The sequence below is a fragment of the Hibiscus syriacus genome, unplaced genomic scaffold (assembly GCF_006381635.1).
Source record: "Hibiscus syriacus cultivar Baekdansim isolate YM2019G1 unplaced genomic scaffold, ASM638163v2 tig00110833_pilon, whole genome shotgun sequence".
Classification (NCBI taxonomy): Eukaryota; Viridiplantae; Streptophyta; class Magnoliopsida; order Malvales; family Malvaceae; genus Hibiscus; species Hibiscus syriacus.
The window spans coordinates 1,237,398-1,264,434 of NW_024062884.1; the positions used below are offsets into that span (position 1 = coordinate 1,237,398).

The 27,037-nt window shown below is 35.3% G+C and overlaps 2 protein-coding genes and 1 pseudogene across 2 annotated transcripts; 2 read left to right on the plus strand and 1 right to left on the minus strand.

Annotated features, from left to right (window-relative positions):
• Positions 1 to 9,931: 9,931 nt before the first annotated feature.
• On the plus strand, positions 9,932 to 20,821 carry LOC120143167 (transcriptional activator DEMETER-like). The gene is made up of 19 exons (XM_039157556.1): positions 9,932 to 10,101; positions 10,415 to 10,973; positions 11,379 to 13,565; positions 14,017 to 14,107; positions 14,186 to 15,635; positions 15,721 to 15,800; positions 15,970 to 16,054; positions 16,126 to 16,217; positions 16,304 to 16,372; positions 16,489 to 16,525; positions 16,625 to 16,707; positions 17,202 to 17,675; positions 18,029 to 18,065; positions 18,161 to 18,218; positions 18,297 to 18,436; positions 18,544 to 18,609; positions 18,714 to 18,828; positions 18,904 to 18,942; positions 20,478 to 20,821. Exons 2-19 carry the CDS (start codon positions 10,565 to 10,567, stop codon positions 20,600 to 20,602), a joined length of 5,637 nt encoding a protein of 1,878 aa, XP_039013487.1. The 5' UTR covers positions 9,932 to 10,101; positions 10,415 to 10,564; the 3' UTR covers positions 20,603 to 20,821.
• A 323-nt stretch (positions 20,822 to 21,144) lies between these two features.
• On the plus strand, positions 21,145 to 23,289 carry LOC120143144 (annotated as a pseudogene).
• A 1,529-nt stretch (positions 23,290 to 24,818) lies between these two features.
• LOC120143012 (fructose-bisphosphate aldolase 6, cytosolic) lies at positions 24,819 to 27,037 on the minus strand. The gene is made up of 3 exons (XM_039157443.1): positions 26,936 to 27,037; positions 25,786 to 26,013; positions 24,819 to 25,706 (listed from the first exon to the last, which is right to left on the minus strand). The coding sequence occupies exons 1-3, from the start codon at positions 26,961 to 26,963 to the stop codon at positions 24,886 to 24,888; spliced, it is 1,077 nt and encodes a 358-aa protein (XP_039013374.1). The 5' UTR covers positions 26,964 to 27,037; the 3' UTR covers positions 24,819 to 24,885.

Consider the following 27,037-nt stretch of genomic DNA (forward strand, 5'->3'; position numbering starts at 1 on the left):
ATGAAATGTTATTTGTTGTGTGTGTGATAGAAATAAAAAAAATTAATATTAGTATCGATGGGTGCCATGAATACAGTATGAATAAGCATTGTGTTAAAATGCTATGTGATTTAATGTTTGAAAGAAAGAAAATGTCAATAAATAAAATGGAATTGGGATCAATGCCCAATTGATAATTCGATTGGATAAATCGATATAAAGAGAGTAATGTGGGATTTATAATCAAAAGGGAGTTTCGAGAGAGTAACAAATAGAAATCGAGACAATTTGTGTCACCAAAGAAGAGTCCGGATACATTTTGTTAAAGGAGAGTTCAGGGGACGATCATAATTGAGACTTATTTGAACTAGAAAATCAATATCAAACGTTAGGTTTCGATATTTAGAGGGTTGATATTGATTGCCCTTAAAGGGTTTTCAATATTAGCATACCCGATCCGGTTAATGTATGTTTACAACTGTTGAATGGTCATGAGGATATGGCTAAAGTTAATAGGACTATTCTAGTCTTAATACCCAAAGTGGAAGATCCTAAATATATGAAGCAGTTTAGACCTATAAGCTTGCACGGTGGTTTACAAAGTCGTATAAAAGGTATTTGTGAATCGTTTAAACCCATCATGAATGCATGCATAAGTGATAATGAAGCAGCCTTTCTTCCAGGTAGACAAATTTTGAACAATATTCTTGGAGCGCATGAGTTAGTGCACTACATGAATTCTTCTAAGAATGGGAATAACATAGGGACAACGCTTAAGTTGGATATTGAGAATGCTTATGATAGGGTATAATGGAACTTCTTGGAGAGTGTCATGTTGAAGCTTGGGCTATGTGCTGAGTTTGTGAGATTACTTATGAGATGTGTAACTTCGGTTACATTCACTGGTAGGGTTAATGGAAGATGTCGCATGAAGGTCCCAGTTGGTTTCTCGCCTTCTGACTGCAGGTATAAGGACTAGTTTTTGTCTTATGTGTAACAGTGATATGGAAACAGTGGTGCACATTTTTCATGATTACTCGTACGCCCAAGAGCCTTCATAACAACTGGGTTGACATGTTCCTTTTTATCTAGTCAATTAATATATCCCTTAAACTGGCTTGAGACAGTCTTCGCTGTGCTTGATCTTAAAAAATTTTCTCATAATGCTTCTTTGGAATATTTGGAATTGACGTAATGCAATGGTAATGATGGTAGACTCGACCTCCTTGGGTTATTGGGGCGAATGCGAAGACACTTCAGGCAGAATTTATCCAGGCTTAGAGTTCTTAGACGGATGTCCATTCTATTCCGAGTGCTCGTGATGGGATTAGCCTTGGATTGGACTTGAAACGCTTGAAGCCTCATTCGCAGGGTATAGTGAAGGTTAATGTTGATGGTTCCACGAACGCGTTTGGCAACTATAGGAGTCATTGTCCGGGACTCAGATGGTAGGGTCTTAGGTAGAATGGCCTCGACTTCTCCCGGTTGTGTGGAAGCAGGGTTAGTTAAAACGCATGCAACTATTGCAGGTATTCATTTGGCTAGGGATTGTGATGACACGAGTGATGATTGAGTCTGATTCCCAGTTATTGTCAATAAACTTCATCATGATACTAAAGACATTTCGACGATCGAGATCCATTTATTAGATGCGTCAGTTGCTATCTAATTCTAATGGGTTTAGTGTTCATCACTGGTAATGGTATATATTTTGACTCAATTATCTCGAGATTATTCGAAACGTGTATTGGTGAGTATTTTATTTAGTAATGAGTTCTGGTACTCTTTTCCCCTTATAGGCTTAGAAGGGAGTTTTAATGAGAACCTCCTTTCAAAAAAGAAAAATATTAGTGTACCGCCTCAAATCCCGAGTTAGTAGTTCGGGTTAACCCGAGACCTATAATTTGAGCCCAAATGTCCTATAGATTAGCTTGGATCAAGTTTAGTAGCAATGGGCTTGAGTTGGGCCCAAGAGAAATTTTAAAGGTTATGGTCTATTAGAAATGGAAAGTATAGGGATAAAGGTACAATTTTCCCACGTTGGTTTGACAATTTAAAACCATTTCTTTTTTATATGTGTTTTACATGAACTACCCCATTAGCTCACCAAACCTTCTTCCTTTTCCATCCATATTTTCTTTTCCTCTTCCTTCCCAAAGTGAAGCTATCAAACATTTCAAGTTTGGTGTGGTTAAATCGAGGAGGAAAAAAATCCCCATCATTCTACCTTCAATTTAAGCTTCATTTCTCAAGTTTTTGGCCATGGAAACCAAAATGGGTTTTTTGAGAGGTTTATAAGAATTTATGGATTCTAGTTCACTTTGGGTAGATTTAAGTTATAGAGAGTGTATTTAAATTGTATACAACATCTAGTTGAGTTAGTAATCTATTTTTCTACCTTGTTTAGTGAAAGAGGTAGGAGTGAGTTCCAAAGTAAAGAGGAAAGAAAAGAGGTTTATAAGAATTTATGGATTCTAGTTCACTTTGGGTAGATTTAAGTTATAGAGAGTATTTAAATTGTATACAACATCTAGTTGAGTTAGTAATCTATTTTCTACCTTGTTTAGTGAAAGAGGTAGGAGTGAGTTCCAGAGTAAAGAGGAAAGAAAAGTGACTCCTAGTTGATCTAAGAGAGGCTTTAGCAGCAAGGGAAATCAGGTAACACACACAACTCCTCCATACCTTTTGTAACACCCTAGACCAATACGACACACAGTCAACCAATGTAGGATGCCACACGGAACCACCAGAGTGGCTGATCAATACATTACTCTTTTCTCGTATTAAAAAATGACCATTTCCACAAATAAAACATCCATGAAATAATATAATTCAAAACTTTATACTGGGGACTCCCAAAATAAATATTTACAATCAAAATATTACAGACCGACTCTTAATAAAATCTATGACTCAACTGATATAACATGGTTTATAAAATATAAGTGCCCTTCAAAAACTGTTGAGACGTAATATGAATTTGCACTGGGTTTAGACCTTGATCTATCTACTACTCATCGAACTCTCGATCTATTGACCTGCCCACGAAAAACAATATGAAGGCTGAGTTAACTAGCTCAACGCCACACTAACAACTAAAACATACTAAAAGTTTGTCACTGAAATGCTCAAGTTATCAAGTCTACTGGTCTGTTATCTTCTGATTTAGTGAGTATATTCATATATTCACTCTCTATTCTATCGTAGACATCACGGTGTGGCCGAGGATTCTGTATCTCAGAGCTCACACACCCCTCTAGTCTACTGATAATGTTGCCCTCGGAATCTCTGTATCGGACACCACACTCTCATCTAGCCCACTCCTTGAGTGTCGGACCTTGCACCCAAACTAGTCAACTTAAAGTGCCTTGCACACTCCCTAAGGATATCCAGACTGAATCTATACTTTCAATTATGTTATCTTTTCTAAAGGACTCGGGGTCCTGGTTTTTTTCCCGAGCATTCAAACAATACTAGTCTTATTTCACCCTACTTTATTCTTATTTACGTTTGAATTAAAGAACATTAATGTTCTATCTTGAAGTATTATGTGAGGACATACTGAAGTGTTGGGGTACCTTGAGTCTAATTCCCTTAAAAACTGACATTTTTTCCTAAAACAGACTGAAAGTATCTATACTAAAAAAAGAGTATAAATACTCCTGCAAAAGTTTCGATACTTTATACAAGAACCGATATTTTTAAACATTTTGTCTTGCCCATTTTCAAAATTTTCTGGGAGTTTCGAACTATGACCCAAAGTTTCGATATCTAAACTCTGAAAGAGTATCGACACTCTTACCCAAAAACTCACAAATTTTCCCAAAACGAAGAAAAATATCGATACTATGCCTATAGTATCGATACTCTACCTGCATAAGTCATAAAACACATATGAAAATGTCATATTTCAATCCCAAAGACCCTAGTGAGGTTTTCAAACATTCTTTAAAGTCTTATGTGATTACAAGGAGCATAAATAAGGCTTTATATCATGTTTATAACATAAATCATGTAATCCACCATTACATATACACTAAGCTTCATAACTTACTCTAAAGCTAAAACTCATTTCTAATGATCACTATGAGTATGGAAGAGTTGATAGTTTGTTACCTTGCTTCTTCCTTGCTAGAAACTCTCTCAGGTAAACCAATGAGAAACTTCTCTTTCCCTCTTGCTTTAGAGTTTTCTCTCACCTCTCTTATTAAACAAAGACAAGAAAAGGGTTTACTAAACTAATTAAGCTCTTGGAATAAAGCTTAAGATGCTCTAGGTAACTTGAATGCACTATAACTAAGCTTGGATTCATGGGTCCCCTTAACTTCTATAAAACCTATTTTTGAAAGGAAAAAATTCAAAATCTTACAAAATGGAGCTTAAAACAAAGCTTGAAAGATGGTGGAAAACATTCTTACCTTGGATACAACAAACTAAGCTTAGAATACTTGAAACTTGGCTCTTGAAAGAAAGAAGAAATAGAAACTAATTGAAAGCACAAACAGTTACAGGCTATTCAAATGATTCAAATCCTTTTGGCGATTCGAATATCAACGAGAAGTAAGTTTCTTTTTTCAACTTTATTTTTTTATGAACGACTTGCCATTGAGCTTTAGAGTGTTCCATCTGTTAACTAGCAAACTATAAGAAACTCAATTTGCAGATTAACCCGTAGCAATTAAAGTGCTTCTTACGCTTTTCATGTGAGATTGTTTCGTGGAATCCATTTTTTCATGAATGCTTACTTAAATTCACATTGCAGGGTGAGATTGAAAAAGTTAAAAAGAGAAGGGAGGAAAGGGCACTTGAGAAAGCACAACATGAAGAAATGGTAAAGTTTGATTCCTCGAAAACACTGAAATGAAACTCGACTTGAAAACTCATGAACATAAAATTTTCAAGTACGATTCGAACTCGAAACCATAAAATGAAGCTCGTAAAAGCTCGAAAAGACTAAAAAAAAATCTTAAACTTAGCTCGATTAAAGACTTGAACTCAAACATGGACCTTAAATGCAACAAACATTGTAATGCGTTTAAAAAAATCAACACATAAATATTAATATTATTAAAAATGTATTTAAAAAATAAAATAAAATCTTAACATATCATATTTTCGAGTTGCTCACAAGCTTTTCGAGTCGAGTATCAAGTAGTTAGTTTAGAACTCGTAACCCAAATAAATGATCAATGTTCTTTTTGGGATATTTTTATCATTACAGGATCAACAGGAAAAAAACCAAATATTAATGAAATAACAAAAGAATTAGAGCAAAAAAAGCAACTATACGGATTTCATTATAAGACATCATAATGAACTGATTAACTGGGTAAACAAAGCAAGATCTGCTAGAGATAGAGAGAAAGAAGTGTACAAGCGCTGAGTGTCCCAAGCGAGCCAACGGTGGAGAAATGGCCCCAACCGAGCTTGCTTTGTACGACGTACGTAACGACCGTCCTTGAAAGTGTCTCGTAACGATTCTAACCGCGTGATAACCGCCCGCCGGTAATCTTCCGTCCCTTCGTCGTCCGATGTCAAATCCCCGCTCTCACTCCCGGTCCACTCTTCTTCCTCCTTGTTGTCCCCCATTTCCCTTTTTCTTCCAAATCCCAGAAAATGAAGAAAAATAATAAATAAATGAATGAAGATATAGGTTGTCAAATTCGAAGAATTTCTTGATCTTGCAGCTAGTGCTATGATATAGAAGAAAATCTTCTCTTCTTTGATTTTGTGCGGGAGTACCGTATCCGTATTAGGTACTTTGAAATTCGGGTTTTCCTTCTTTTACATATATGGGTAAATTTCACTATTTGCCACTAAATTATAATCTTACTCTTATTTTGATCATTCAAGTTTCACCATTTTCAGTTAAATCAGTATACTTGTGAATTACTCTTGTTTTAGTCCCTCCACAATTTAAATTATAATTTTTTTATGATGGTTGACTATTTATTGTTTCTATTATGACATAAGTTTTTTTTATTAATACTTAATATCAAATATAATTTAAAATAAATGAGAAAATAAAATTAAAATCACTCAATCATAATCTCAATCTCAAAACCCTAACTTCAAACTCTTATTAACCATCCCAAATCCGCACTAACTATCCCACACTATCCCATAGGGATGGCAATGGATGGGATTAGGTTCGGGTTTTTGGTCAACCTTATCCGACCCAAAAATATATGTCATCCACACGAATCCGATCCAAAAATTTTTATATCCTTCACTTGACACGACCTGAAAGATATATATCTTCACCCTATCTGACCCGATATAAAATAAGGATTTAATTAAAGAATAATAATTTTTAAGGAAATTACATCATTATTTTCGGGTCGGGTCGGGTCGGATCAAAGTTTTTTTCACGCTCCACCCAAACCCGATCTGACCTCCCCCTTAAAAATCCAACACGACCCGACCTAAACCTCAATTTTCTTTTGAAAAAAATCCAACCCTATCGTGTCGGGTTGAAACCCGTCAGATTCAATAATAACATATATTTAACTCATAATAATGTATTTACCTCATATGTATGAAAAAAACTTATAATAATGTTAATAATAGAAAAACAAAGACTTCCATTGTTGTAAACTCAGATGTTCCATTAAAACTTCTGGTCTTTGACGTTTTCCCTTCTAAATCATGGCCAAATTAAGGCCGAAGCTCCATGTGGGACCTCTGCATATGGTTGGTTGTTATTCCTAGAAATTACGATCGAGTATTTGGGGTAGAGATAACTCGTATCCATATATAATTATGAATTATTTTAGTGATGTATTTCGAGATTAATATTATCTTGAAAGTTTGCCTGTTACAATCAATTTTCATTTAGATTATTTCTATATGCTTTACGATCAATACGTATTGAAGTCACAATTTAAGACAGAGAAAAAATATCAAATGAAATTTTTTTAACTACCTACTCTACAGATTGTTGACCGATTGATTCTATATTTTTTGAACTAATTAAGAAGATATTTCTAATGTGTAACATTTTAATGTATATGATATATACAAATAAATTGAGTGGCCTCGTAGTTTTGAACCAAAGATTAACGTGTTTAGTACCTAAATTATTAATTTTTTTTCTGTTTTAGTATCTAAACTTTCAAATTTTTTTTCTAAACCTAACGTTTACTTTTGAATGAGTATTAAAATGAAATAAAAACTAAACTTTAAGTATTATTTTAAAAAATTAAAAATTTAAATACTACAAAAGACTAAAATTGATAGTTTAAGTATTAAACTCACAATTTACCCTAAAAATAAACCTTCAAATATAACTTTAAAATATTATTATAATAATATATAATTTTAAAAATATAAAAGTAAATAGAAACTTTTTCATCGAATCTCGAGTCATTTACCATCTACTTTTATAAAATTAAAGTAAGACGCACACGTCTTTTATTCTGCCAACAATCTATTTTTTATTTTAAAAAATAATGTAAGACACTCACACTCACGTCTTTTATTCTGCATGTATCATGCAAAATTTTGAATGAATTAATTATCAACAAACTATCATCTATCATGAATAGGAACATAAACAGGTTTTTGTCAAGTTTGAATATTATTAAGTTTAATTTGATTTGAAAATTTTAAAATAGAATACGATTTGGTGTGAAAACTCATAAATTTAAAATTTTCAAACTCAACTCGAATTCAAACTATGAATTGAAATTCGTAAAAGCTCAAAAAACTCGAAATGAAAAAAAAAATCTTAAACTTAACTCGATTGAAACTTTAAATTCGAAACTGAATTTTAAATATATGAAAATCTTGTATTGTATTTAAAAAAATCAAAACTTAATATTAGTAATATTTATTTTTTAAAAAATAAAATTTTAATATATTATATTTTCGATTTGCTCATGAACTTTTTGAATCGATATTAAATAGCTCATTTTGGTTCTTTAAAAATTTGAGTCAAATTCGAACTAAATTCAGATCCATTTTAATCTAAAAAATTAACTGACTCTTATTCCTATATGTAATGGGGTAAGAGAGAGGTATGATAGTAGGTTGTCCCCAACACCAGGTTGAGAGCAGTTTCTGTAGGAGACCTCCGAATTATAAAATGCCCTCCGTAGAACTCGATCTCACGATCCCAAGATTAAGAACATTGTACTCTACCAACTGAGTTGGATGGTCATTTCAAATCAATCTCGAATAACGCATTATCTATATTGTGACCAATCATGAATTCCCTGACCAGGTTGGATGAGAATCATAAGAGGTGCATTGAAAATCACCCACCAACAATTAGTAAAGCGTGCAGCTTTGTTCCACCGAAGGGGGACCACAAACGGCGTCATCGAGGACCCAACATAAATTAACGGTGATCACATAAGAGCTAAAAGAGGTGGTAAAAAGAATCTTTCAGGTCCCTCAATTTTCAAAGTTAGTAAATGGGTCCACTCGAGCAAAAGAAAAATATTTCTCTCATCAACTTTAACAATGAACAAATCAGAAAAATTAATAATAAGACGGGTAAAGTGCAAAACGATAATCAAATTATTTTAAAATAAATATTAGAATTTAGATTTTATTATAAATTATACGCTACGTCATTAGTTGTTACTAAAGAGATCATATGACACTTTAAATCGGTAAATTATTTCTTTTTCCCTTATGTTTTGGATCATTTTATTTTTATTAGGTGTAAAATAAGTGCACATTTTAAATTATAGGGTAAACTATATAATTAGTACCTAAACTTTCAATTTTAATCCGTTATAGTAACTAAAACTTTCAATTTTTTCAAAATCATACCTAACATTTAGTTTTTGTTTCATTTTAGAACTTGCCATTAAAAACTTAACGCGTTTAGTACCTAAACTATCAGTTTTAATCCATTTTAGTACCTAAACTTTCAAAATAAATTCAAAATTTAACATTAAATTTTGAACAATAGTACTAAAATGACACTAAAACAGATCAAAACTGATATTTAGATACTAAACGTGTAGTTTACCCTAAATTATATGGGCAAATCGAAGTTAAAAACATATTTTCCAATAAAAACATGTATTTTATTATTAATATATATTTTCTTTTATCACGTAGGATATGTTGATAAATTGGCCTGATTTATTGTCAAAAGTGGCAGGATCAAAAGGGCCCATTTGCCAACATTTCAAATAGAGAGGACCTGGAAGGTCTTTTTCACAAAAATAACTTAAAAAACCCACCATAAAAAGCATCGCCATCCCTAACCGAATCATTTGACGGCGTCTAAAACTAACCCCTACCTAAAATCGACTTTTGACACGCTCTCACGTGCCAAGTGTCAAGACTTACCCGCCACGACGCTTCTTTGATTCTTGGTTCAGTCACGTGTCTGGGTCCTGCCTCGATACCTCACACACCCTGCTCATTGGCCAACTTAATAGGACGACTTTGCCCCCAAATATAATATAGAAATTAACGATTGAATTTAATAAATAATTATAGGACGACTTTGACTCAAACATTTTCGGGACCGAATAAAAATTATAAAAATAAGCCTCTATAAAACAAATGAAAGTATATAATATTATTTAAAAAAATTAATTTAATACTTTATTAATAAACTATAAAAATCTAATTAACTTTATCAAACATATTATTTTATTATATTATGAAGATGAAAGATGGGTCCTGAGCGGGAGCTCATAATGTTCTCCTGCTGAACGGTAATGAATTCAAAAATATTTTTTATGATGGATATATATATTAATAATAAAAAATATTATATAAGGTGAATATAAATAAAATTTTATCGTGAATAATTTTAATAAAATAAATAATTAATAAATAAAATCTAAATTTCAAGATGAACATATATTCACTTTAATTTATACAAACATTTGCCATCGAGCTAACTATAATTTATATATATATACTCGATCTTTATTTAATGAATAGAACATGAAATACAACGGTCGATGTCTGAACCGGGAAAAGAAGTTATGAGTTTCAAAGCTAACATGGACTAATATTATACGAATGAAATGGTCTTTCTGTTTGGTTTTATCTTTCCCTATTTTCTCTCACTTCAAGGAACGACTTTATTCACATTTCCTTAGGCTTCAAGTGATTGAATCAGATCTCCAGCCGTGGCACACTTTCCTGGTAATTCTTAGATTTTTCGTTTGGATTTTTTTATCTAATTTCCAAAGCTATCTAATGCAGATTACAGGAAGAATCTGTTAAGATTGCTGATATCTTTTATCCATAAAGTCAGAAATTTAACAGCCACTGAATATTTATTCGATAAAATTTGTTTGAGATCTATCAGTTTAAGGAGCATTTTCAGGGGTTTAAGAATTCTGGGTTTTTTTTAGGGTACTTTTTTTAGGGTACTTCTTAAACCTCTCAAACAAGGCACTATGTTACTGCCTGTAATAGCTATGCTGATTACTTTTTCCTTCCTTTCACCCAGCAGAAATAGGTTTCAATAAAATGAGGTTCACAGTGAAGGAAGGTTACCTCAATAAAATTTCTGGAGAACATTGAGTTTTGCTATGAAAACTTCGAGCAAAGAGCAATCGGAATGAACAAACAAGGCTAAGAACCACCACTGGTCCGTGCTGCGATGAATGAGAATAAGATATTTCCTGCAAATTGTATAGACTTAGAAAGATGCTTTTTGGGGTTTGCTCAAGAACCTCAAACTGATGGAGTAATTGCATGTTCCGATTCCTCGAGTTCCATTGAGGTGAATGGAATCGGTAATACCTTGAAGGCATCTTCATTTGGCAGTGAGTTCATTTCGGGTGTTACCAACGGTCCCCGGCGGTGCCACCTGAACCCAACTGCAGTCGGCAATGTTTCTTCTGCAGATCTATCGGCTCTCGCAAATGCGTCTACGAGTGCAGCATCAGAGGAAATTACCGGACACCATACCGAATGTAGCTCTGGCGTACTCTTTGGTGTGCCTGTAAAATTTTCAGATCGAGACAAACTATTGATTGGTGACATTTGCATGCCGAGAACACATCAAAGTAAGAATTAAGTTCAAGACTTTTGTTGTTCACTAAGTATGCTATTTATATTTTCAATTACAGCATCTAGTTGTTGTGTGAGAGAGTTAAAATTAGCATTACAGATAAAATGTGAAACTGAAATAATAAGAATTAACAATGGGAGTCTAGTAAGATGAATGGTAATGGAAATGTTAGACTAGCAGCCATCACCCTTCCATTTTCCTGCACCGGCTGTTTTATCGAGCATAAAATTTGCATTTCTTCAAGTCACTTAAAACTAAAACCGGAATGCACACAATTTCTGCAACTTATTGGACAAACAATTTTCTTCTAGAGAGTTTCTACACTGTCTCCTTCCTTGTGCCAAGTTCAAGATTCCGTCATTTAATCACATTAACGAGGTTAAACTTACATTGTTTGCAGATGGAATTCCTCTTATGAATCCATATGATTATGACTTAAATCTGCCTGCTGCTGGGGCGAGGGGAGCATTTTCTCAGATGAGCATCTCCGACTTTGCCCCCGTCACACCAGAAAAGGCCACGAGAGCAGAAATGAAAGAAGTTTCGGCAATGGGAAATTTATACGTAGAGATCAGAACTGAGAAGAATGATGAGCAAGCAAATGAACTGGATGATGTTAGGGTGGATGGAGTTCAATGCAGTAAAGAGCTCCAGACGCCTGTTTTAGAGTCATCCCTGACAACTACTACAGCCAAGGAAATTCAGAATCCTGAACATGGAGGTGGCCATCTTGCTGAACTAGAAGGTGCAACACCACAACCAAAACAAAGGAAGAGAAAGTACATGCCAAAGGTAATTACTGAGAGCAAACCTAGAAAGCCTAGAACGCCAGCGACTCCAAAGCCCGGCGGTTCAGAAGAAAACCCCACTGGTAAGAGGAAATATGTACGAAAAAATACAGTAAAAAATGACACATCAATCTTCCCAAGAGAAGCAAATGCAGAGAAACCGACAGGGAAGAGGAAGTATGTGCGAAGAAAGGGACTCAACAAAGACTCCACGGTTCCCACACAAGAAGAAAGTGGAAAGGGGACTACTCATCCAGAAACACTCGAGCATAATAAGAAATCATGCAGGAGGGCTTTAGATTTTGGCAAAGAAGGGAAAGAAAGAGATGAAACCTCTGCTAGCAAGCCAGCCTGCAATATAAACTCAAGTTCAGGGACTGAAAACCTGTGGAAAGAAGGAAGTCAATTGGGCTCAATGATTCAGCTTTGTGGCAGAATTGAAATGGCAGCAGAAAAGACACAAACAGGCATTGACTTTGAAAGTAACCAATCTGTAAATCAAACAACGAAAGATCACTTGTCTTTTCCTGAAGATCAAGCACCGGTCACACCACTTCCAACCAAGAATGCTCCATCCCATAGAAGACGAAACACTCATCCCCAGAAGCTCAATAATGGGAAAGGAAAAGGTAAAGCCACTTCCCATGATGGACTAACTGCATTGGAATCCGATGCTCAGTTGCCAGAAAGAAGTCCAATTGACACTAATTGTAGGAGGAGCTTGCTACCGGAGGGAGGTCAAGCAAACAAGTTAGCGGATACTCAACAAGCAGACGCCACTGCCATAAATTCATATGGGAGTCGATACAACAATATTTCTGCGTACCAGATGATTCTAGGGATGCAATTACCAAAAATTCAGGGGAGAAAGAGAACTGAGAAAGGACAAAATTTGGCCACATCCAGTGCATCATCATTCATCACTGCTTTAAAAAATCTAGCTCCTGCAGAAGTATGTCTGGCAGATAAGAATGAACTAAGTACCCATGGTGAGGTTTCAACAAAATTGAAAGCAGGAAGGAACTTCTCTCTGAATGAATTGCAAACTTTTAACTGCATCATGGCTCCGAATCAAACAGAGGATCCAAAGAAAAAGAGAATCAGAGGAGCCACAGGGATTCAAGATCTAGCTTCAATAATTGCACAATGTAAAAGCCCAGGATGCTGCAGCAGTCAGTCACCTGTTGATTATGGCCTACGAGAAATTGGAAACACAAGCAGACCTCATACAAGCATAGAACCCCTTGTCACAGAAGTGCAGCGAAAACTGGAAAAAACAAAGCAATCAAAGAAGAGAAACTCCCTTGTAAATTCAGCATACTCTAGTACGAGTGAAACAAAAATGCACAAGAAACTTGATGCAGGTTGCTTTCCAGAAGAAGTATGGAAACAATATTTTTCTGTTGATGCACTTCTTGAACAGTTCAACCGATTGGACATCAATAGGGAAGGTAGTGGAATTGCATATCAAGAGCAGAATGTACTTGTCCCTTATACTATCAGATACCAAGAGCACAATGCACTTGTCCCTTATACTATCAGGTACCAAGAGCGCAATGCACTTGTTGTTTATAGAGATGGAACCATAGTACCATTCGGCCCTACTAGAAAAAGACGCCCACGGCCTAAGGTTGACCTGGATGAAGAAACAAATAGAGTTTGGAAGCTTCTCTTAGAAAATATCAATAGTGAAGGTATAAACGGAACTGATGAAGAGAAGGCAAAATGGTGGGAGGAAGAAAGGAGAGTATTCAGTGGACGTGCAGACTCATTTATTGCGCGCATGCACCTTGTACAAGGTGACATAGTTTTCTAATATTTTCCTTGATAGCACTCTAGAGAAAATATTTTGCAAGATTTGCTAAAACATTTAATTAGGTAGATTATTTTAATGAATACTAGAATTTATCTTGCTGTGAAATGAGATTCCAGTAAATATTATTGCTATAAAGACACTTTAACTTTTTCTATCCTAGTAATCAACGCCAATATAAATAGAAAGAGAAGGATTCTACTCTATACAGAGGTGATCAGAAAAAGGGAATTGAATGGGGAAAGGGGAACATTTCTCTATAACAACATAGACTGCAAAAAGTATTTCTGTATAACAGGAAAGTATGATGAGATCTGCCTTGACATTTATCTCAGATAACTTGTTTCATGTTCATATAATATAATTTAGAAGACATTATCACACTTCCTTGAATTATTATCTTTGTTTTCTTCATGAGTACAATGCCATTTTTGCAGGGGATAGGCGCTTCTCTCCATGGAAAGGATCAGTCCTGGACTCTGTTATTGGAGTCTTTCTTACTCAGAATGTCTCTGACCATCTTTCTAGGTAAGCTAAAGGCCCTAAGAAATTTAATGACCCAAACAGCAAAGGGAAATATTTTAATTTTTGTTCAACCTTTGCCAGTTCTGCATTCATGTCTCTTGCTGCTCATTTTCCTCTCAAATCAAGAAATAAAGATAAGTTGTATCATGAAGAGGGAACAAGCTTAGTAAATGGAGCAGAGTTCTATATCTTGGAGCCAGAAGACAGTACAGCAATTCAACCAGTTGGTGACCAGGGTTCGATGACTGTTGATGGGTATCAAGACTCAGAAGAAAAAGAGGTTGTCAACAGCAAGGAACTGTCTAGAAGTAGTACTGCAACTGTAAGCTCAATAAATGATCCAAAGTGCAAGTCGTTGAGCTCTTCTGGAAGTGGTTTGGGTACATATTGCGACTCCACTTTGAACAGAATGAACATGGAAACTATCAAGGGAAAAAGTGAATGTTCCAAAGGAGAGGAAGAGACGAATGACATTGTTCTCTCATCTCAAAATTCCGTCGTTTCATCTGAAAACTCGGTTGACTTTTCATTGGTTCAAACTGCTGAAAGAACAGGATCATGTTCAGAGAGCAACTCTGAAGGGGGTGATCATACTAAGCAGCCAATGTTTGACATCTTGAATAGCTCTACTTCTTTTGTACAGCTTTTGCAGATGGTTGGATTAGATAGGTTGCATGAAGCATACAGTTATCAAAACATGTCTACTAATGAAATCTCAAAGGTCAAAACAAGCCAATTCCAGAACCACCAGGGTGAAAACTGCGACAACTCTGGTCCTAAAAGCTTCAATAGGGAAGACCTTATGCCATCAGCTAATTATCATCCATATCATATTCTAAACTCAGAAGTAAGAGAAATTGGACAGACGTTCAAAGAAGAAACAAGATTGTCTGAGGCTTCTAAGACAAAAGATGAGAACATGATAGAAAGACAAAGTCCCTTAACAGAAGAATCTGCATATCAAACAATGGATCAAAAGGATAAGACTGTGTGTGTGCAGGTGACCCAACAATCTTCCTTTGAAAATAATCAATCAAGCAACAGCATTCAAGAAGATGAGATGACACTTTTCCACTGTCAAAAGGGGGCGCTTCACAACACTATAAATCTTGTTGAATCATCGGCTGATGCACAAAACAAAGAAAAGTTGAGGCGTGTAAATATGTCAAAACATTCAGAAGAAACCTTAGATATTATAGAAAGCACTACTGCATTTGATAATCAAAGAACCCCACAACAGAAAATGCAAGAGTCAAACTTGTATGCTCATGACTCGTCATCTAATAAGGAGCTCAATTTGATGGTCGAGGGCTTAAAGTCAGAAGGCAGAAAGGTCAAGAAAGAGAAAAAAGAGGATTTTGACTGGGATAGCTTAAGAAAACAGGCAGAAGCAAATGGAAGAAAAAGAGAAAAAACAGAGAGAACAATGGACTCACTAGACTGGGAAGCAGTGAGGTGTGCAGATGTAAATGAGGTAGCAGAGACAATTAAGGAACGAGGGATGAATAACGTGCTTGCTCAGCGAATAAAGGTAAAACTATAACATTGTAAGGTGAATTACCAAATTTACCAGTAAGTCAAATGCATGACAGCTGATCGTAAATGAGTTCATACAGGATTTCCTCAACCGACTGGTTAGAGATCATGGAAGCATTGACCTGGAGTGGTTGAGGGATGTTCCGCCAGACAAAGCAAAGTAAGCCCAAGGCAGCAAGAGAGTACCTAAATGCATTCAGAAGACCATTTTTTACATGTATTGTATTAGTATGCTGCATGCATATCTAAATCAAAGAACGTCACATCTCAACCTTTTAGATGCTTGTAACAAATTGGAAAACGGCTTAAACATTTTTTCTTTGTTGTAGAGAATACTTGCTAAGTATAAGAGGACTGGGGCTAAAAAGTGTAGAGTGCGTGCGGCTTCTGACACTTCACCATCTCGCTTTTCCAGTAAGTTAATCAATTGTGTAAATAACCATGGCAGAAAAAAGCATAATTCAACTTCCATATTTGCTGAACAGGTTGACACAAATGTTGGACGCATAGCAGTAAGATTGGGATGGGTCCCCCTTCAACCACTGCCAGAGTCCCTTCAATTGCATCTCCTAGAGCTGTGAGTATTATTAATTATCAAGCAACAAATTCAGAAACAAGCACTACACTTTACAAGAAAGCTGCTGATTTGTTCTGCCTAATTAGGTATCCCATCCTGGAATCCATTCAAAAATATCTATGGCCCCGACTGTGCAAACTGGATCAAAGAACATTGTAAAGAACCACTTCACTTCATTACTTGACTCAAGAAAATGCATTTTCCCAAAAGCAAAACAAATTTCTTATCAGAGCTTCATGTTTTCTAACTTGTTAAACTATCTACTGAACAGGTATGAGCTACATTATCAGATGATCACATTTGGAAAGGTGTGCTGTATAGTGTACTTAAACTGGAGAAATTTATTTCCTTTGCTGACCAGCAACAATCTAAATCTGACATCAAAACATTCTCTGAGATTAATGCAGGTTTTCTGTACAAAAGGCAAACCAAACTGCAATGCATGTCCAATGAGAGGAGAATGCAGACATTTTGCCAGTGCATTTGCAAGGTTCGATTGTAAAAGATTTCAACATTTAACTTTTTAAATGTACTTCCAGTGAGCAGATGCACTTGTGTCAGTGTGCTACCATCTAGAACAGTTTCTGTACTCATCCTTAAATTCGGATTGAAAATCATGCCCTAGGAAGCCAAATATTCAACTGAACATACGAATAAATCAAGATATGAAGTCATCGTACAGAGATAAGAATTTGACAAGAACAAGATATGTGGATTTTCTGACAAGAAGGTGTTCCATGAATAGGGAAATTGTCAACCTAATTATTTCCTTTAGCGTGTCCTGCTGAAAAAATAATGGCAAATATGAATTCACCATACAAAGATAAGGTTTGACAGGAAGATGCCCTTAAATAAGCAATATTTTCATGACTAGGGCTATCGTGAACCTATTTATTTAATTATTTTCATTAAGCATGCTCTGCTGATAAGATAATAGAGAATATCAATGACTATTTAGATAACCTGTATAAAATATTAATGCAGTGCGAGGCTTGCTCTGCCAGGGCCTGAAGAGAAAAGAATTGTCAATGCTACCAAAAACGGAACATCTGATCAAAACCATGCCGTGATCATTGATCAACTGGCTCTGCCCTTACCGCTTCCAAATGAACTATCAGATAGGAACTGTCAGTCTGAAGCAAACCAACCGTTACAAACAGTATCTGGGGTTAATGAATGCAACCCTATCATTGAAGAGCCAGCAAGTCCAGAACCTGAGAGCACACAAGTAGCAGAAAATGACATTGAGGACATGTTCTCTGAAGACCCTGATGAAATTCCTACAATCAAGCTTAACATGGAAGAGTTCACCCAAACTTTGCAGAATTATATGCAAAATAACATGGAACTTCAGGAAGGGGATATGTCAAAGGCTTTAGTTGCTTTAACAGCAGAAGCTGCTTCTATTCCCACGCCCAAACTTAAGAATGTCAACCGGCTAAGGACAGAGCACCAAGTGTAAGTAGGCACTTTCCATATCTCTGAAGTCTTGGAAACATAGACCAAAGTTAACTATTTTATGTAAAATGCTATTACTATTACTAGTTTTAGATAATTGCTCATAATTGAACTTAAACTTTAATTGTAAGAATTTTCAGTATTCTCTCTTAAACTATTTTTAATACAATACGGCCATCATACTGTTGTACTTATAGGAAAGTCTTTGAGTTAGTGAAACATGATAAAGAGAGATAAGCAACCTTCAACCAAAGAAACGTTCTGCCAAAAATGGTAGCAGAAATATTGTCATTTCATACTAATTGTCTTTTTTTCTTTCCTTCCCTGCTCCTTGAACCCATCCTATTCTACAGCTATGAACTTCCAGATTCACACCCTCTTCTAAACGAGGTTAGTTGTTTCTGACTATGCACTCAAACAAGAATATTTTCCATATTTCTATAACTGAGTTTTTCTTATATGAGTTGCTTATGGTGAACTTACAGTTGGATAAACGAGAACCTGATGACCCGTGCAAGTACCTTCTTGCCATCTGGACTCCAGGTATGGACACATTTAATAACATGGTATAATAAACTCCTTTAGACCTCTAGAGATGACATAATATTTTTCTTACACCAGGTGAAACGGCAAACTCCACTCAAATGCCTGAAAGAAGGTGCAATGCCCAAGAGCTTGGCAAATTGTGTGATGAGGAAACATGTTTCTCTTGCAACAGTATTCGGGAAGCAGAATCTCATATTGTCCGGGGAACACTTTTGGTAAGAAAATAGATTTGATAAATAGTATGAAGAAATATAACTATTCCATTTAGGATCTTAATTCAGAATATCATATGCAAACCTATATGATAAAACATCTTAAACAGATACCATGTCGAACAGCAATGAGAGGGAGTTTTCCCCTAAATGGCACATACTTCCAAGTTAACGAGGTAAGTTCACCATGCTGGTTGAAGCAGTTCCTTCAAGCTTTACAGTTGTTTTCTTATTTATTGAGGGAATAATAATGAATATGAAAAATAATATTCTTATGAAGGTATTTGCTGACCATGATTCTAGTCTGAGACCAATTGCCGTTCCAAGGGAATGGCTATGGAACCTGCCGAGGAGAATGGTCTACTTTGGGACCTCCATACCTTCAATATTTAAAGGTTAGAAGATTTCAATAGAAGATTGTGCTGATAAATGTAGCAAGATAAAAAACTGACTTGTTTTCTGATAACCAGGCTTAACAACAGAGGGAATTCAACACTGCTTCTGGAAAGGTGAGAATTATCAACCATTGTAACTTCATGTAGTGCTGTTAGCATTGATTTGAATAGCTACCCGTAAGTAAACTTCATCCTACTTTAGGTTTACATAAAACTTTCAATCTTCAAAACATTTTAGTAACATAAATCTTTTGAATAGCTACACAGGAATAGCCTTGAATTCTGGATCAAAAACATATCCATGTTTTCATCTAGCCGTAGAAAAGACAAGCAGACCATGTCTTTGTACTTTTTATTGCATCACGAAGAGATCATTATGATTATAGCAGCACTTTCTTCTCTTGGCTTGACAGAACTTGCCAAGGGCATGTGTTCTAAGTTGACCTCAATTCCCTAAGAAAATTTTCTCTAATTTAAGGTATCAGGCCCCGCTGCTAAGGACTTCTTCACAGAAATAAAGCCCTAAAAAATATATAGAAAGTGGATAAAGCACTTTCCAGTCACTCCTTGTACTAAAATCTAAATTTAGGAATTGTCAAGCGAACACACATAAGTAGTACCCAATTTCCCAGGCACAATGGTATTGTTATAGTTGGGCTTAGATCATCTGCAAGCTTCATCAAAACATAGTTCGTTGCCTGTTATCCATATAAAGATCTCGGCGAACACTCATTGTTGGAAAACTAAAAAAGAAAGACAAACCGGGTTTTCAATTACTTCCTGTTACCACTTATTAAAATCTAGATCTAGAAACTGCCACATAAATTGTACCTAATTTTCTAGGCACGACAATGTTGCTATATATTTGGACTTATAGCATCTTCAGACTCCATCAAAGTCCATTGCCTGTTGTCCATATAAAAATCTCAAATGAACACTGGGATTATATGAATCATGCAATTGTGGCTCTCTTTCAATTTTTGAACCAAAATGGACACTAAAATGACTCAAACAGCCCTATTTGAATATCTTATCTGGAGTAGAAATTATTGCGGCTCAAAATTCTAACAAAAGATGGGAGATAGGAATTCACACAAACCAGTCAACCTTGTTCATATTGCATTTACAACGTGCTAGCCCCTTCCTTTATCCTCCTCAAATTAGAATTTAATCCCTTTGATATTTTCCACAATTCTCAGCACATCCCTTGAATTACCAACTCATAAGTTAGCTTAGCAATTAACAATAACAAAATAGTTATCAATAATTAACAAACTGGCTCACCCACTTTTATCCTGAAACACTCTCCTTGGACCCCAACTATCATTTTTTTGTGAAGACCTATGACATTAGCGCTCTCAGACAGCATAAATTCAAAATCTTTTGATTAAACAAAACTACAAGCATTAGCTAAATAATCTCAAGCATAGCCTTCAAGAATTGAATACCTGCCCTACCCTGTTCTATGATTCTAAATCTTTGACCACAAGAGGTAGCAATAAAATATGCTGTCAAAACTCTTCTTTTTAATAGTGACATCTAGTTTTTCAATTCCTTAACAATTAGCAAATGATCAATCATTTCTGATAGAATCCAAGACATTTAACGAATTTTTCATTTCCTTAATAATGTTTGTTGATAAATTGCAGGATATGTTTGTGTAAGGGGATTTGACCAGAAATCACGAGCACCCCGTCCCCTAATGGCTAGATTACATTTCCCAGCCAGCAAATTGGTCAAAGGAAAACGTAAGGGTGCTGGAGAAGACGGGTAAATGATAGCAGTCATAAGATCCAAACAAGTCAACTTGACCAAATAACCATGTACGAAGAAGTGGAATTGCAATTTTTAACACTGACTTGGCTTGTGGGCAAATGTGAAATTCCTTGTATAACCTATAATGAAAAGGCGTGTACGACTGTGTGCTGTTTAAAAAGGTTGTAATTATTTAGTTTCATGCTCAAACCTTGAGAATTTTTTCAGAAATCAGCTGCAGCAAACTGTCATATGCTACTTGATAAAACTTTTATACAGAGAACAAGAATTAAAGCATATGTATTGGGCCACCTTCAAGCAACTAAGTATACAGAGAAACACGGTATTGTTTACCTTAGGTCCTCGACAAACAAGTAAAAAACGTGTAAAAGAAAAATGACTGGTTTTTTAATGGACGGCTCACAAAGCTTAGACGATTTCAATATGGTGAAAACAGGGGTGAAGTATAAACTAAGTAAAGCTTAGGCGATTGCAGTATGGTAAAAACAGGGATGAAGTATAAACTAAGCAAAAAACAATACCAGAAAATTTCGTCCTAAAATGACAGTCGAGAAGGTTATGCAAGCACTACATTTGAATGATGGTCCAATGGCGTCAATTCAGATCACATTAAACACATTCCGGAGTTTCAATGCTAACCTTTTACCTTACAACCAACCAACAATTAAACTTCGATTTTCGACAAAAAAAACCGAGGAATTCTGCGTTCTTAGCCAAATAATGAATTCTCCGGGTATGGAAATAGCTTAGAATTATCTATCACTATATTGGATATCACATTCACTGAAATAGTGGGTACAAGATGGCCTGAATCCTACAGCCATTAACTCGACGTTCTAAATTCTGAACAATAAGTTAACCGAAATGATGAAACAAAAATAAATGGGAAGTCGGAACAATTCGCTAAACCTGAATAAAATCCTGCTCATCTCTAACCTCAAATAAGCTAAAATGGAAACAATAAAAAATGAATAAATAAGCGCAACGCCGGATAATCCAAAAAAAAAAAAGGTGAAGCACGTTCCATTGTAAACCAAAAGATGCGCAGAAACGCATCAGTAAAAGCTCGATTCGTTCGAACACTTCAGAATTCTTAAAAGAAGGGAAAAAACACATTCAAATGAAATAGATTTGGATCGGGAAATGAACCTTTATGAATTTTTGGAATGACGAAAAGATAAGCTGAGGAAGAAAGGGAAGCATCGGACGGTTCGAGTTTGAGAATTTTGCTGCTTTTGCCGTCGTACCGCCTTTTTATTTCTAACCTCTTTCATCTTTCCCTCCTAATTTGATCTAAACTTTAAAGGTCAAATTTTCTTTCTGCCCCCTTTATTATGCTTCATTTGATATTTGGTCTTTACACTTTAATTGAGCGTTATTTAGTCCTATACTCAAGCCAGATTTTAGTTGGTTTGAGACGAACATAGAAATTAGGCCCCTAATAACAAGTATAGAAAAAAACTGAACCATGAGAACAAGCATAGATAAATAAAATTTCTTATATATTTCTTTTAACTACGTTTAATAAACTATATAATAAATACGTCAAATTTTAAATAGAAAACTTCAAGAAATTTTATTAAATACTCAAGCTCACACAAAGCAATCATGGTCATCTTTTAAGAGAATAGATTTTAACATTCTCCATCTTGTCAAACAATAATAAAAGAACTATTAAATGAAAAGTAAAAAATAAAAATTTAAAAATATCACATCAATGTTATCGTTAAATTTTTAATGACGTGTAACCAAATCAAAGCATGAAACACGACCCTCATGCAATATTTAATCCCCATCTTATTCTCTAACAAATAAAAATATATATTATGATGACAATTTAACTCGAGTTTTATGGGTTTTGATTTGATCCAATAAGATTGTTTAAAAAAATAATTTCAAATCGGATCGGATCAGAATTAAGTAGAAAATATATATTTTTTGGGTTGAATTGAGTCGGATAAAAGATATGTGATTTTCGAATCCGATCGAATTCAGATAGATGATACATACTTTTCGAGTCAAATTAAACTATCAAATCCGGACCTTAACCCGACCCGTTGTCATGTATATATTCCACACGAGTAAGACAAAGTTAACCATCTCCCAGTCTTACCAAATGAAACACATACCAGAGTTTAGCTAAAAAAGCCATTAACATGGCGGTTCAAGCCAATTCCAGAAGCGAAAAGCCGGGAGGAAGAAGTTTCAAGAGACTCGCCACCCTATTTACAAAGGCGTGAGGAGAAGGAACGGGAAATGGGTGAGAGAGCTTCGAGACCCGAATAACAAGTCTCCAATCTGGCTAGGAAGTAGGAACATTCCCCGCTCCAGCCATGGCCGCCAAGGCGTACGACGCGGCGGCTCTGGCCCTCAAGGTAGATTCAGCTTCCTTCAACTTCCCCGATTCCGTCTGTGGATATTCAGTTCGACGCCATGGAGGCCGCGTTGGATGTTGGTTTCGGTGATGGTGAAACGCCGTCGTCTCCGCCTCCATTGGCCTGCTCGGAAAAGGTTGGAGGGTGTCCGGAGGTTTTGGTGGTGGATGAAGAGGAGGTGTTTAACATGCCGGGGATACTGGACAGCATGGCGGACGTTGATCTTAACTCCACCTGCCATGCAGAAGGGTACTTCTGTTGGGATGATGATTTTGATAATTTTGTGGAATTTAATCTCTGGGGTGACTAAGTTGTTTCTTTTGTTTTATTTTATTTAGATACTTTTGTGGAATTCATGCCACCTTTGGATTGTAAAATCAGTCCCTCTATAGTGCAGTCGAGATTGTCAATCAACCGCATGGTAAATAAATTGTTATTATTCATTAAAATTTCGGTTTCTAAGTATTAGGAATGTTAGAGGTAGGGATGGGCATTTAACCTGAGTCCGACCTGTTCTGACCCGACCTTATAGAAGACCGGTCGGGTTGTATGGGAGAGAATATCAGGTTTGAGTTGGAGTAGAGTTTAGAGTAAAAAATATCCGACCCGAACCGACCTGATACAATATAAAATAATATTTAAAATATTTACAAAAATACCATCTTCTCTCACTCTAGATATATATATATATATATTATTTACGGTTTTGGTTCCTTTTATTTTCCCACTCAGTTTTTGTCGCTCCTTCACTTCTCCTTTGCTTCTCCTTTCTTCTTTCTTCTTTGTTCTTCTTTACTTCTGCCGGTCCTTTCTTCTTTGTTCTTCTCATTTCTTATCTGTTCTTCTTCTTTATTCTTCTCTTGTTTTTCAATTATTTTGTTAATTTCTCATTTTTTTTCGTTGTTTTTCATTTTTCCTTCATTCTTTTGAGCTTTGTTTTGATTTTTTTTTTATAGAAACGACGTTTGACGTCTCTCCCATCTCACCTTTGCAACAATTTTTTTAAGATTTTGAGGATTTCATAACCTGAACGAAGATTCAAGTTTGCATGTATTATTTCAACCATAGATCTCTTAGTTGAGGTAGAAAGCGCTAAACCATTGAGCCAAGACTTACACTTGGTTACATTTGTACAAAAATTAATATATAATTTGTATTTTAGTAAAATTTTCTTTATACAATAAATAATATAATTAGTAAATAAAAATTAAGAATATCTTTTACATTAATAAAACTACAAATGTAAAAATAATATTTTATATTAATAAAAAAATTTACTATTCGTATTATATTAATAAATAAATAAATATTAATAAATAAATAAAATATTAAATATTAACAAAAAAATTAATATGTTTTATATATTCTTATTATATTAATAAATATTTTCAGAATATTTTTTTACATTAATAAAATATATAAAGCATATTAATATTTTTTTTGTTGATATTTAAATATATCTGTATTGTAAAATATATTTATTTGTATTTTTTAAAATATATTCATATTATTTGTATTATAAAACATATTCAAGTATATAAAACATGTTAATATTTAAATATATTTATTACAAAAAATATAAAAATATATTCGTATTATAAAATATTAAACATATAATATTTTTATAAAATATATAAAATGTTAATAAATTCAGAATACTTTTTACATTAATAAAAAATACAAATATATAAAACATATTAATATTTTTTGTTAATATTTAATATTTTTATATATTTATTAATATAATACGATTTTTTTGTATTAACTCTGTATATCACAACCTAAATTCCATGAGCATCTGCAGAAAAAACAAAACAAAACAAAAGAGCACTAGAAGTCTAAATATCAATACCCAAATTAACTCTGCTAAACATGGCACAATATACCAAAAGACTATTCTTATTTCTTAGTATTTGTAGTCCTTGACATGAAGGCTTTCGGCAGCACCCTCACCGAGCTTTGCATCGCCCTTGTACGTACCGAGAGTCGCCTCCGAATTGGCCTTGCACCTAACAAGAAAAGCAGCCTGTGCCTTCTTCACATTCTCCTCCTTTCCAGACCAAGCCTTGAGAGTACTCTGCTGGAGGGCACGTCCGAATGAGAACGAGAGCGACCATGGCTTCTTGGTCTGGAGCTTGTTCATGGCATTAAGGTTAAGGGTAGCCTCTTCCTCGCTCTGTCCACCGGACAAGAATACAATTGCAGGGACTGCGGGAGGGACGGTACGCTGCAAGGCACGGACGGTGTACTCCGCGATGACCTCTGGTGCAACCTTGGGAGAGTCGGAACCCGGGGTCACCATGTTAGGCTTCAAAAGAGTACCTTCAAGCATGACGTGGTGGTCGTTTAAAGCCTTGTAGCAAGCAGCAAGGACTCGCTCCGTCACTTCAGCGCATTTTTTAATGTCGTGTGATCCGTCAACGAGAATTTCGGGCTCGACGATGGGGACAAGGCCACACTGCTGGCAGATGGAAGCATACATGGCTAACCCGTTGGCGTTTTCTTGGATTGCAAGTTCAGATGGCTCGTTCAGGCCAATCTTAAGAACAGCACGCCATTTAGCAAAGCGAGCACCTGCTTCATAATACTTCTGGCATCGTTGTGCAAGGCCATCAAGACCCTGAGTGAAAGTCTCACCGTTAGTTCCATTAAGCTCAACGGTACCCTTGTCGACCTTGATGCCAGGGAGGACACCACCTTCCTTCAAAAGGTCAACAAAGGGCTTGCCTGTGCATCGAAAACAAACATCATAAATTAATAAGCATCGATACATTCTTTGTATAACGATCGTGTTTTGTGATAATACCTGAAGCAGTTTTTTGGTATAGGGTTTCCTCAAAGAGAATAACACCACTAAGGTATTGAAGAGCTCCCGGTGTAGTAAAGAGGAGCTCACGGAGAGCACGCCTGTTCTCTTCGACATTCTCTACATTAATGCTCGAAAGACGCTTGCCGATCGTGCCAGTGGATTCATCAGCAGCAAGGATACCCTTTCCTGGGGTACCAATGTAGGCTGCGTTCTTGGCTAACTCATCTACAATATTCATAATTCAAAATAAATAAACAAAACCACCAATTTCCCATTAAAGATTCAACAAACAGAGATCCAAATATCTAAAAAAATGAAGCAACTTAAGGGTGAACGGATAAGTTTCAATAATCTAAGAAATAAAATGAAATGACAACCAAGGAAATAATTAGGGTAAACAACAGATTTAGTACCTCGACCATCACTTTTATTCCGTTTTGGTCACTAAACTATTTTATTTTTAAAATCACGTTTACTTTTGGTTTCATTTTAGTCGTCCGCTGTTAAAATAGTCTAGTGATCAAAACAGAACAAAATTGATTGTTGGGTATTAGTCGTGTAGTTCACCCAAATAATTAACATCGACAACTTCATTCATCTTCTTTTCACACCTTAGACTTGAATTGGATGAAATCATGGCAGTTTAAAGCACATCTAGCACTAATAATTAACTTTCAAATGCTATATATTCAAAAAAAAAATACTGCTCTAATAAGTGTATGCACGCAGATATGGATATTCAGAAATCAAAACCCACTCCAAAAAAAAGAAGAGAAAACAACTTGAATGGATTCAGTTTAAATTAAAAATTAGGGAAAATCCGCTACGTTTCTTTAGATTAAAAAGCACCGAATAAACACAAACAAACTCAGTTAATACCCACAGACAAGTAGATCGCAACAAAAATGAAACGTACTTCATAAGATCCGAATAAATCAATATATCAAAAAATAAAGGAGCTTTAATTAAAGACAAAAACCCAGCGAGTCCACCATATAATCTAAAATAACTTCGTTAAACAGTAATTAGCGAAGCATTCTCGTGAAACTACCAAAACAATAAACAGAACAGACAAAAAAGCAATAAGATCCAATCCAAAAGATTATAAACATAAAATCAACGAAAAGGAGAAGGGAAGGGTAATTACCGGTGTATTTGCTAGTGAAGCAAGACATGTTTTGATGTGTAAAGTAAAAGAGAAAGGAAAGATTTTTTTTTTGGAGAACGAAGATGGGAGGGGTTAGGGCTT

Bases quoted from the DNA above. Each gene is read 5' to 3' on its own strand.
- LOC120143167 (XM_039157556.1), top strand. From the start codon at position 10,565: ATGAATGAGAATAAGATATTTCCTGCAAATTGTATAGACTTAGAAAGA. The intron at 18,066-18,160 runs GTTAGTTGTTTC...GTGAACTTACAG, and splicing joins CACACCCTCTTCTAAACGAG to TTGGATAAACGAGAACCTGA. The intron at 18,219-18,296 runs GTATGGACACAT...TTCTTACACCAG, and splicing joins TCTTGCCATCTGGACTCCAG to GTGAAACGGCAAACTCCACT.
- LOC120143012 (XM_039157443.1), bottom strand. From the start codon at position 26,963: ATGTCTTGCTTCACTAGCAAATACACCG. The intron at 26,014-26,935 runs GTAATTACCCTT...TGAATATTGTAG, and splicing joins CTTCACTAGCAAATACACCG to ATGAGTTAGCCAAGAACGCA. The intron at 25,707-25,785 runs GTATTATCACAA...TTCGATGCACAG, and splicing joins ATACCAAAAAACTGCTTCAG to GCAAGCCCTTTGTTGACCTT.